Source organism: Phalacrocorax aristotelis, chromosome 18 (assembly GCF_949628215.1).
Source record: "Phalacrocorax aristotelis chromosome 18, bGulAri2.1, whole genome shotgun sequence".
Lineage (NCBI taxonomy): Eukaryota > Metazoa > Chordata > Aves > Suliformes > Phalacrocoracidae > Phalacrocorax > Phalacrocorax aristotelis.
The window spans coordinates 9,068,808-9,081,212 of NC_134293.1; the positions used below are offsets into that span (position 1 = coordinate 9,068,808).

At 51.5% G+C, this 12,405-nt stretch overlaps 1 protein-coding gene across 6 annotated transcripts in view; it reads right to left on the minus strand.

The window, feature by feature from the left end:
- Positions 1-2,944: 2,944 nt before the first annotated feature.
- ATP2A3 (ATPase sarcoplasmic/endoplasmic reticulum Ca2+ transporting 3) overlaps positions 2,945-12,405 on the minus strand; it is a 54,715-nt gene continuing 45,254 nt past the window's right edge. For 2 of the 6 annotated variants that reach the window (XM_075113644.1, XM_075113649.1), the window contains exons 16-21: positions 11,620-11,822; positions 11,433-11,518; positions 10,664-10,797; positions 10,111-10,228; positions 9,370-9,487; positions 7,142-7,445 (exon numbers count right to left, since the gene is read on the minus strand). In XM_075113644.1, coding sequence (XP_074969745.1) covers positions 7,270-7,445; positions 9,370-9,487; positions 10,111-10,228; positions 10,664-10,797; positions 11,433-11,518; positions 11,620-11,822 — 835 coding nt within the window. In that variant the 3' untranslated portion in view covers positions 7,142-7,269. Of the gene's footprint in view, positions 3,135-7,141; positions 7,446-8,448; positions 8,605-9,365; positions 9,488-10,110; positions 10,229-10,663; positions 10,798-11,432; positions 11,519-11,619; positions 11,823-12,405 lie in introns of those variants that run through there. The other 4 variants (XM_075113645.1, XM_075113650.1, XM_075113648.1 and 1 more) reach the window with 4 other exon arrangements.

A 12,405-nucleotide genomic window follows, 5' to 3' on the forward strand; every position in this document is an offset into this window, starting at 1 on the left:
AAAATATTTGAGCTATAAGCCCCTGTAATCAAAAAGCACGTAATGAAACCTGTATTCCAAGTAATTAAAGGATGGGGGGGAAGAGAGAGACATGGTCAACCATTCAGAAGGGGAAATAGGGGTGTGTCAAAATGGTCCCTCCTAGCAATGGGGGTGCCTGCCCAGGTAGCCTTACTGCAGGTTTCCTGCATTATTTTTCAGGTAGATCTAGAGGCTTACAATGTAAATGCAAATGCCATTTGCTGCTGCTGGGAAGAACGAGCCTTTGGCTGGGACACAGCTGCGGTTTCTTGCCTGCGGTGGCTTGGGTTTTGGTAACTCACAATTGCAACCCAGCGACTGCACGGAGAGACCAACACTGCCCAGGCTTGCAGCAGTGTGCTATCTCCTCAGCAATAAAAGAACAGAAACTCAGCATCTCTATCAGCAACAAAAATACAAACTCGGCATCTCTTCACACACCCTTTCGCTTAGTGGGTTCAGAGGATGCCTGGTACAACCACCCCCAGCTCTCTGCTGTCAGGTGAGACTAAGGAAAAATGTACCAGCAGGAATCTAAGAGTGAGTTAAAATTTCATTATTTCATCTCTGCTCTGAAACAGAGCGTTTACTTTTTCTCCTTTTAAGTGTCCTTACATTAGAGACTCCCATCCATTATTCGGTACTCATTAGTTGGACATTTTCACAAGAAATTCTTCCACACCCATATATATCTGGGTAAAATTAAGAATCCTACACCAGACCTTAAGCCCAGGGAAATCAGTTTAACTTGGGTGGTGCAATACAGAGTGGATGGGCCACGCAGGTCCCCACAGGCACGATGGACCGAGGCCACCATGTCCCACCGAGATGCCATCGGGCAGCTGAAAGCCCTGCTAGACCCTGCGAATGGGGCTGGGATGCTCTGAATCAGGACCAGCCTCTCCCAAACTGGTTTTCAGCCTCAGGGAAACACAGAAGTCACTGAGTCACTGGATTAAATTCCCACTGGCTCTTTCCCAGCACAGAGACCTGGAGATGATCTGTACTAAAAGAAGGTGAAGTCTACCCTTTCAGGGAAGGGCAAATCACGTGTCTACAGCGTTAGTCTTCCTGAAGCCTTCTTTTGAATGCTTAAGCAGTACCTGGGTCATGCCCTGGTCCTCTGTGCCAGGGCGAGTCCCATCCACAGTGAAAATCTTGAAAGAGGAATTGGTTGCCCCACGGGATCACCAATTAAATCAATTATATATAACACGTTTGAAAAATAAAACTTCAAGACAAAGTATAATATTAAAAAAAAATCAGCAACAACCTTCTAACCACAGAGTATCTATAAAGATCTTTTTAAAGAGCTCCATATTAAAATTCCTTGAATACATTATATATTAAATACAGTAACAACATTTCATGCAAGGTTTTCTGTACAATTAAATCAGCTCAGTAGTATAACAATTCTGTACATTCCCATTGGTCTGGGGGCTCTGCTCATCTTCAATGCTGGTGATGGAGAAAAGAAAGGAAGGATGATATTTGGCACCTACTGTAGTGAGGAAGAATAGCTCTTGCCCAGGTGAAAGAGAAACAGAAAAGCACTGGAAACTTTTAAGCGGCAAAAAGTAAAAGAAAAAAAAAACCAAAACACCAGTGAAGGAGCAAAATGCTATCCAAATCCCTGGCTCTAGTGCTGTTGCTGGAATTTAAGAGAGAGGAAAGATATAGGGTCTGGCTAACTAAATATCATCAGGACGGATCATAGGCAAATGTTAAGGAAAACAGGAGGGAGGATTTGGAGAGCTGGAGAAGAAATCACCCACTATCAGCTCCTCAGCTGATGCAGCTCAATGGAGAAAGATCAGTTTACTGGATCCCAAAATCCACTCCTGATCCACAAACTCTCGCTGCAGCCTGTGTCACTCCTGCTGCAGAAAAAACCCAAGAGAATAAAATAAAGTTGGTGCCTTATAAAAAGGGATGCCACAACAAACACTGCTCACAGAGAAGGACTACGTTATGTACAGCATACATTCATTCCCGTCTCGAAGGCAGATCACTGGTGTCAAGGATGCCCTGTGCAAGACAGCAGTGTCCTCCAAGGCAGAGGACATGAACTCGTGGACATGCTTCCAAGGACTTAAGGTCTACTCCTGCTAGGGAAATAGTTAAAAACCAACTGAGTACAGAAAGCGTGACCAGGAGTGAGCAGCAGACATGAGGAATGCAAAGTCAGTCATCCCCATGCTTTGCTTTACATGGTTGCCCCTACGAGGAAGATGGCTATGGCTTAGAGTGCAGATGGGATCTAACAAGACGTCGGACGGAGGAGAAGAGACAAGACCATGTTGCACTTTGGTGTCAGATGAGCCTGAGAAGGTGCAGAGCTTTCCACATCACAGGGATCAAACAGGACAGTGTGATAAATATGGAGAACTTCACCGTCCACCGCATGCACCCGGCATTGACGTATTAACAGATGTCCACGAGATCCACGCCACCAGTGGTCACACCTTGAAGCTGTTTTCAGCTGCTGCAGTGCCCACGGGCACTGTGGCTACCGGAGCAGAGCACAGCACTGCAGTGATGGGCCCACCAACACAGCAGACATCATCAAGGGTCGGCGACCCCCAACCCACAGCGCCCTCACCTCCCTCCCCTGCCCATCCACCACCAAGTGTTTCCCAGCCCCACGAGCTGCCCTTGCGCATCCCGCCCCGCTGGGGGACGCAGCCTCCTGCCCACACTCAGCATATTGCCTAAAATCCCGACTCCCCACCTTGATCTCCCATGAAGGACACCTTGCCTGAGCTCAACCCATCAGGGTGAAAATTGGAAAGAGGGTCTCAAATTTTGCAGGAACAAATCACCAAGGAACCACGTTACAACGACCCAGGCCCACACAGCTCTGTCCCCAAACCCTACACCAGCTGTCCAGTAATTGCACTCTTATGTACAGGAAAAAGAAAGCTACGAAACAAAACAAAATCAGTATTTTTCTTTTCAACGATTCACCCGCATTTGTCTGATAGTCGGACACATGCATGTCCTGCTGGCTTCTAGCGATGGTCACGCATGCAAGACTTCAGTCCGAGTTACAAGTTAGGGATCCTTTAGTTAGGAGCGTTTCCTTTGTATCATTCATTTCTTGTCCTCTTGTCCTGGAATGAAGGGGAAAAAGAGAAGAAAAAGTATTGGTGAGTGTTCAGAAGCGAACTAGCTCCCTGCTTTTGTTCTCAAGTGAGGTTGCTCCCGGGTCGATCCCGTCTGCGCAGTGCTGGCCCGACTGCAGCCGCTGCAGCTCAGGGTGCACCAGGAGGAGGATGCTGGTCCCTGGGTGAGGAAGGGCTCAGCACACTCAGCCTGCAAGAGGTACGGAAGAGGGATGAGTTGGAGCCATGCAGGCAGGAACAGCAGGAAGGTGAAGAGGCAGGGATCCCTTGTTACTGCTCCTAACGAGAGCATCAGGGAGCAACCCGGGGAAAGGCAGTGGTGCAGAGAGGAGGAAGCCCTGTCCCTGCCACAGCCAGGTGGATGGATATCGCTCTGTGAGCTGACGCCACTTGTACACACTCTCTCTATATATATATGTGCATATATTTACATCCATTTATACCTCTGGAACAACTAGCAAGGACCAATCTACCCATTGCAGTCACTTCTCCCCACCCTACTGATGGATGGAGTCAGATGTGGAAGGTAACAGGCAACATGTGGCCCAAAGGAAAATTACTGTGTTCAGCTTGAACTCAGTGTGAGCAGCCTTGAAATTTCTGCCAGAGCTTGGCTCACACCAACTAGATCCCCAGTTTTCAAGGAGTCACCAGCAGCATCTCCGGGTCCCCCAAGGCAGCAGCTACTCTTCAGCACGGGGTGGGAAAGACCCTGCTGGCAGCTCTGTCTGCCCACAGCACACAACAGTTTTTCTGAAAAAAACAACCCACAAGGCAGCACTTTCTGAGAAGAGTTAGAAAAAAAAAATCACTTATCTTAAATCTTTCAGCCCTATTTCTCTATCTTTCAGCAATGCACACACCACCAAACACATCTCGCAGAGGACCACTGTTACTGCGCTCTTGATAAATAGGGGTCCTGCCTGGGGTTACCAGCGAGGCTCAGAGCCTGCGCTGCCAACCCTGGTGCTGACAAGCTTCCAGGGGAATTAATAACTAACAGAAGGAGGAGAGAGAAAAAACTTTTTCGCAACTTCTGCCAAATTTTCTTCCCAGTGCTGGCTGGAGAGCCCAGCCCTCATGTCCTGAAATAAAATTGATTGATGCAATGGCAGCATCCCTCTGGACGACTTCTGCACCACGGGCTTCAGAGCAAAGCAGGGATGCTGGCAACCGCAGTGTAATAAACCCCATTGCAATGATCAAAATTCATCTCCTCCACGTTCAGGGGTGCCTCTCCAGCAATTCCGGCAGTTAAACAGTCCTTACCGGGTAACACAATGGCGGTTATTTGCCAGGCACAGCGCTTCCCCTAAATGCTTGACCCTGTGGTTGTGCAAACAGGGGGCAGCCGTGCCATACGGTGGATGGGGACAGGAAGGGGACATGGCTGCAGCACCAACAGCGAGAATTCAACCACAGCAGATGCTATTCAAAATGTTACTCTTAGGCCTCTAAGTAATGCCCCCAGCACAGCGAGACGGGTGTTTCCATGCGAACTCCAGTCCGCCAAGGGTCCGGCACCCACTTCGCTTTAATAGGATGCAGGTCCCTACACGCCAGCATCTGGCTCTCCTCTCCGCACACTGGTCCCAGGAGCAGGGGGATGCAGGGACCTCTTTGCAGGATTGATGGGGTGGCCACGATCCAGCTGGATCCTGCCTCACACCAAGTTTCTCAGGCTTGTCACAGCCCTTCAACTCTTGCTAACCTGCAACCGAGCAATGCGAGCTCATTTCCTACAAGATACGCTCCCCACCAGGACAGCTGAGGCTTTTGGGGAGTTTTTCCTTATTGATTTTGACTCTCCTCTTGACAGGTTCCCGTAAAAGGTGATGCTGGAGGGATGCAGACTCCAGCTGCCAGCCCAAACTGTGAATCGCTGCCTCTGCCGAGGGAAACCCTGCAGCCCTCACAGTTCTGAAAATTGCACATCTCCCCCATTGCACCAGGGCACCCTGAGCTTCAGCCGCGACCCTGGACCCCAGGAGAAAACCGAAAGCGAAATCCTCCTCCCAGAGCAGCAGCACCGAGAGCTTCCCTCTGCTCTTACGTTTCTAAAGCATGGCGCACACTCACACACCAGAAACATAACCGGGGGGACGGGGCGGGGGGGGGCGGGGGGGGGGAGAGGGGGCAGGGAACAAAAACCAAGGCAGCAGAGCTGTAGAATCCCGTCTGGAGAGATTCCGGCAGCAGAAGGTGCGGTGCCACTCTCCTTCAGAGCATCCCACAGCTCAAGCAAACAACTTGGCCCATGGGGACGCATTCCTCCCGCGGCGCCAGCGCCCAGCCAAGGTAGCTCCGTGCAGAGATTACCCTACAAGGGCAGCCACGGCCACGGGCACTCGCTCCCAGCTCTCCGCTGTGCTGGGGAGAGGGATGCCTGCCTCCTCCACAGGGAAAGCGGGCGGCTGCAGAGTGAACCCCTGGCAGGGTTCAGGGGCTGCCCTAGTCCCCAGGTGCGGGTGCACAGGGGAGATGAGGGTGAGCGGCTCCTTTTCACTACGTGCTGGAGGGTTTTTGTGATGGGACACAGAGACTTTGGTCCCTGCAGACTTTGGGCTGTCTCGGAGGGATGCGGAGCCCTGGCTGGTCCTGACAGGGAATGCGATGCACTTGCCACTGCACAGCCACCTCTGCCAGCTGCTCTCCTCTGGAAGGATGTTAAAGCATAGAGCTGACACGGACTTTGCAGATAAGAGGCCAAATCTCCCCTGGCAGCAGGGATGCTCAGCCAAGGGTGCAATCTCACCTAGACATCAGCTGCGGTGGCAGGAGGCTGCAGAGCACAGTGCCACTCACCAGGGAGCAGAGAGGTACCTGCTGGGGACAGGTACCCAGCGCTGTGGCCACCACCTCACAGCTCCTGCAAAACGGCCCAGGGGCTGCTCTCCTCAATGGGCGTAAGGACAAACGGCTGCATAAATGCTAATCTGCCACAAAACACACCAAGACAGTTCTTGTGCATCAAAACTTCTGATCTTCATTGGTGCTGTTGCTGTCGGGGCAGTTGCGTAGCTGTGTTGCGGAAAGCACCCGCTGCTGGACTCACCCCTGTTTTTACCATGGCATGGGTGAGAAAGTGTGAAGCCTGAGCACCCAGGCAGGGCCTGCTGCTTAACGTGCTGAAAACGAGTAAAAACACCATGGTGGCAACACTAACACCTGCGATGGGTTTGCTTCAAGATGGTGAAGATGAGGAATCCCAGGGATGGTGCCAGGAAGGCTGGATGGGAGCAGGGTGGCTGTGGCAGCAGGCTGACAGTGCACAGAGGGGCACGAGCACTGGTGTTCTCTCTGTCCTATCTGGATTTTATATGTTTTGGAACCACTCAGAAAGGAGACTTCTGCAAGGTCTTGGCACAGATGCCTGGAAACTTCCCTCCTGCATGCCACAGGGCTCAAAGAAATACACCTAAATGTGTAGAGGATGGCAAATATTAAAAATACTAGGGCTAGAGGGCCTTCAGGACAGTCAGCCCTCGTGAGCCTGCCAGCATGTATCTGTGATGGGCACCTGAGTGGGTCTTGGAGACACCTCCATGGCCAGAACAGCTGCAGGTCCCACCGAGCCAACCTAGCTCAGCCATGCACTTTCATTGTATCCAAAACTGAGACAGCAGAAACCTCAGAGGGGCCAGAGATGGATGCAGGCAGTGATACATGCAAGGCATGCAAGACGAAGGCTAGGAGTGACCGGGATGATGATGAGAGGAACGTAAAGCACTGAGACCACGGTGAAGACTGAAAAGTCTCAGCTTTCTGCCACTTCAAGGACAAGGAAAATGCAGCATAATGGAAACACAACTTATCTAAATCTGATCAAAGGAGAAACTTTTCCATGCAAAACCTGAATCAGCAGAACTCACAGCTATACATTTGCATCCTTCAACTGAACACCCTTGGCCATCCCTCAGATTTTGGCCTCAGAAGGTCCCATGCCTTGCAGAGACCAAGCAGTAGCCTGGCCCCTGACCAAAACTACCACACAAATGGCTGCTTCATGGGCTTTTTAGACCTTATTTTGAAGCAAATCACAGAGGCCAGTGTTGGAAAGGAGTCCCTGTCCAGGTATGGAGAGTCCCTTGGCTCCATTATCAGCTGGTTTTCCAAGCCACATTCACCCAGACATTGTGCGAGCAGCTCCCCACCACACATAAGCAAGACTTTGGAGGAAGCACGGGAGTATGACACTTGAGGATGAGACACGTAAGAAAGCCAACCCTTGCTCTGGAGTCCTGCAGGTTTTCAACTGGTGCTCCCCGTTCCACGTGTGTCTTACTGTCCTGAGAATGCCTGGTAAAAAAAACAAAAAATCACAATACCACATTTAAAAGTGGCTTTTGGAGGGTTTCTGTCTGCTTTTCAAAGCCCCGAGGAATTCGGAAGATGCAGGATTTCAATTATTTCTTTCAAATGTGATGATTTAAGCATGATTTTGCCCCATAGCCATGACTGAATAGCTGTATGGGACACCCTTGCTGGATGAGACACAGAGCAACCCGTGAGCATCAGCAACATCGTGACCATGGGGATGAGGGTGGCTCAGAGGATCCAGCATGTCGGGAGCATGGCATGGGAGGAGAAAACACTCTGAGCTGGTATGATGGGTCTCAAAAGGGTCATATGCCAGAAACCCTGCTGTGCTCAGAGCTGTGCTGGCAGAGCTGAAGAAGAGCCCATCCTCCAACAGTGCTGAGTTTTTACAGAGAAATGCAAAGTGTGGGGGAAAGACAGACTCATCCTCACATCACAGATGGTGAAGCAACAACCAAGGGCATGCATGGGATGCAACAGCCAGGAATTAAACCAGCTCTCCTACACCCCAGCCCAGTGCCACAGGCTTGTAATCATACAATAAAACAGACCTGGGTGATGCAAAGCACCTATCGGTCTGTTGAGAGATGCAACAATTAAATGAAAATAAGCTAGAAACAATTTCTATCTGGTCTGTGAAAAATAGAAGCCCTGTGGCTATGCATCAGCTCGCTGCAGAAAGAAAAGCGGACGCGGGCACCCCCAGAGCGCCGGGACCCAGTAATGGGGAGTGCAACCAGTTTGTGATCGTTTCCTACTAGCAACAATTTCCCATCCCATATTTCCAGCTTTGTGCATGGTTCTGCTCCACAAGAAACCAAACAAAACTGTTACGATGCCCCAGATTCCTCCCTGCCAGAGCTGGACAGACCTGCCTTCAGCCCTGAGAGGCAAGAGTGGCTTTGCGCAGTTTTCTTGGGTCATTTATTAAAGGGTGAAGGTAAAAGGAGGAGCTTGCTAGGATGCTGGTTGCCTAAGGGGTGGAAAAGGTTTGAGCAGGGTGATGCTGTGGAAAGACTTCCAGTCCCCACGCTCAAGTTGCTCATCTGCCCCCCAGGGCTACCAAATCTTCCTCAGGCAAGGACGGCGTCTCTCCTGCCCTTTTTCTCCCCGCTATCACTGTCAGAGCAAACACACCCTAAAAAAAAAAAAAAGAATAAAACCTGTTTTCCTAGAGAGCGGCCAGCCCTGTGGCAGGCACAGCACCGCTCAGCAGCCACGGCCCCACAGCCGCTGCGGGGAAACCTGCAGGTTCAACTCAGCAGCGAGATATCACCCACAGCACCATCTTTTGCAAGAAATGAAAGAAAAGATACCATCTCTTTGGAGGGCTGCCTAAACACATGCTGTGATTTACAGCACGCAGCCCAGGAGCACATGGGAACCGCTGCCATGGTGTCACAGGAGCTGCTCCTCCGCTGCATGTGCCACGGGACGGATCCTAAGAAGTGCTGGCCAAGGGCAATCCCATCATAAACAGTTTATATGGCGCTCAACTCTTGTCTGATCTTAACACAGAGGTAGCAAACGCAAGATAAGGATGGCCATAGACGGGTGGAAGGTTGCGGGGGAAAGGAATGATTCCTGTTAGAAACCAGTATTTGATTTGTTTTGCTTTGTAAGGGAAGGGATCCAGTACCCAGAGGTTTGAGTGGAGCGGGATAAACACATGTGGCAGATTTATCGAGTACTCCAGCTCCTGAGGAAGTATTTCAAGCACATGTAAGAACGAACTGCTCTGCCTGGCATGGTCCCCGGGATGGAAGGGAGTAGGAAAAAAAGTCATTTTTTCACAGCAAAGGTGGATGAACATGCAAGTGGAGGAGGTAAGCGAGGTGTCCACAAAGCCCAAGCAAAGCGCCATGGAGCAAACATAACCCAGCGCGGTGCAGACCATGCTCACCGTCCAAGTGGTTGCGGGAAAGGTACTTGAGTCCTTCGTCCAGCAGGATAACAGGCAGGGAGATTTTCATTACAACCACCCACTGCGGCCAGCTCAGGGGGGTTACCTGGAAGATGAGCTGCAAGGCGGAAAGGATTGGACATGTCAGTAGGGAAGGAGGTGGGATTTTTTTGTTTGTTTTAAAGATCAGGTTGTTGTATGGCACAGGGTGAGAAAGGGTCATCCCAGGTACAAGGAGAGAGCATCCAGACAGCCCAAAGAACAGGATTTCTTCAAGGTCTGCCGTGATCAGTCAAAAACAATGTCCTTCATCTCTCCTGCAGATGAGGAAAGTGAAGCACCAGCTAGGACTGTATGTGCTCACAGGTGCTTAGCAGCAGACAAAGGACAACATAACCTCCTGGGCACAACAACTCACTTCATCTTATGCACCCTTGGGCATCAACTAAGGCATCACAAGCCTTGGACTGCAAAAGGAGGTGACGCCTCCAAAAGGAGCTGAGATATCCATCCCCTTTTGCGCTGCCTTTAAGGAGAGCTTCTGACTTAAGTAAAGGCTCATTGGGGCAGGATGTCTCCCAGTCCCCATGTTGGTTTGAGTCACCGGACCTGGTCTGGAGGGCACATGCTGGGGACAACCATCCCAGAACCTTCTAGACCCAGGAAGATTGCTCCAGGGGATGTCATCACCCACAGGATGAGCCTCCTGGGCTGCACGCGGAGGTGGCACGGGGCACTCACAGGCATGGGCTTGACGTAGAGGATGAGGAAGTGCAGAGCCATAGACATGACGATGGCCCCCAGCAGCCAAATGTTGAGCCATGGCGGCATCCGTAGCAGTGACTGGTTCTCAGAGACACTGTGAAAGTGAGGGGACAGCGTTAGCCCCAGTAACCTCCTGCTCCCCCTGCCTGCCCAAGATGGGGGTTCCCACTCCTCTCCAAGGCTGTACACTATAGCCCGTCTTCCAGACTGTTCAGCTTCAGGCTTTGCCACGATTTGGATCTGGACACCCATCTCAACGCAACCAGCCATGCATGGGTTAGGACTGGTTGTTAACAGGGCCAAACTGCGAACGGGTGCAGATCCAAGTCCTTCCTCCACTGCTACCGACAGCAGCACGCTGGCTTGGAGGAGTTTATTTACAGTGAGCCCACTAGTGCTCTGCGAGAACGCTCTGAAGGGCTCTGCTGAGTCAAAGCAAAGCCCTCAGCCCACCAACGGCTGCCCAGAGAGACCCTACATAAAATTGGTCAAGCATAGTGCATACAGAGCAATCCTGTGGCCACCCTACCTGTTCAGAGCGTTGCACATTTCGATTGTCACCAGCGCAGACAGAGCCATCGTGGTCGGGTATCGGGACTCAAAGATCTCACAGTCGATTCCTTCAAAGATGGGGTTGTCCTCGGTGCACCTCATGAAGTTCCTCTGTCGGCACAGGAAACCGCTGGTGAATACACGGCAGAGCAGCAGTGTAGGAAAGGCAGGAAGGAGGAGGAAGAGGTCGACTGGTTGTGGGGCACATGGTGAACCTTAATTATTAGGGGTGCTGTTAAATATCCCACAGTTCAGAGCAACTGATAAAACTGTCTAAAGTGACGCAGCTTCTGCCGTCATTGGGGCTTTGGGGTGGTGGCTAGATAGCGGCTTGGAGATTTTCACATGCAGTTAATAAGGTGTTTGAGTACACGTGCACCTCCATCAAAAATACACCTTCCGTTGCATGTGACATTGGGTGCAGCGGCAACCGCTTTCTCGCTACCTTGTTCAGACCTACAGTAATGTAAAAATCAATCCCTTTCAATGTGGGATCAGGTACAGGAGCTACTTTCAGCTTCTTTGAATCAAGTTTTTCTGACCATGCTGGTGGCTGGCAGAAGCAAGGCTGGAAACATGACCCTGAGGGAGAGAATTTGCTTTTATTTTAAATTATTGTCTTCTCCACCAAGAATTTGGGAACACTACAACAACCATAGAAGACAGGTAGAGGAAAGACCCCAACACCAGAACCCATGCCCTCTCCCACCTGCTCAACACATTGGCCCATTCCCCTCCTGACTCACCAGCTGATGGAAGGAGACCTGCGGTCCCTCGGCGTCGTACAAGAACCACCAGGTCGCTGCACCCACCGTGGCCAGGCCCACGTACACTGTGGCCAAGAGAGACACCCTTATCCCCAGCGCCCAGCAAGGAGCCCCCTACACCATGCCTGTTCTTGTCCTCCGCCCACCAGCACCCGCAGGGGCTCACCTCCGATGGCCAGGTAGCGGAAGAAGAGCCAGCCGCTGATGAGGGGCTCCTTGGGGTTGCGGGGAAGCTTGTCCATAATGTCCAGGTCAGGGGGGTTGAAGCCCAGTGCGGTGGCCGGCAGCCCGTCCGTCACCAGGTTCACCCACAGCAGCTGCACAGGGATGAGGGCCTCAGGCAAGCCCAGGATGGCCGTCAGGAAGATGCTGCGGGTAAAAAAACCAGAGGTGCCAAATCAGATGAGCTCGAGGGCAGCCAGAGAAAGTGTCTGTGTTGTGCAAGGGGAGAGCAAGCAGGACCCCTGGATCCGAACACCCCAAACTGAATATTCACCCAAAGTCCTGCAGATGAACCCACAGCACCTGAGTCAGGAGCCTGAAGTCCAGGAGTGAATTTTGCAGTGAAAATCTCTTCCTGTTGCTATTAAAATTTGCTTTGCAGTCAAAACCCGACCACTGACGCCCCCATGGCCACATGGGTTCCTGTTCCCAGCACAAACACACCTGCTGAACCACAAGGGCAAAGGATGCCCAAGTGATCCCGAGGCTGTGCCCACTTGCTGAGGACAGCACTGGTTTTCTGGGAGGGATGGGCAGGGGCCAGGGGGAGCTGGCCAGGACCTGATGCAAAGTGCATCGGTGCGACCTGGTGACAGCAGCCTGTCCACAAATATCCGCTCCCATCTTAGACACTGGCATGGGCTTAAATAGGCCATGCATTAATAAAACAGCTCCTGGGGAGTGGTGTGTTTATAAAACCACAAGAGAAAAATCTCCCTGTCCCTGGTGG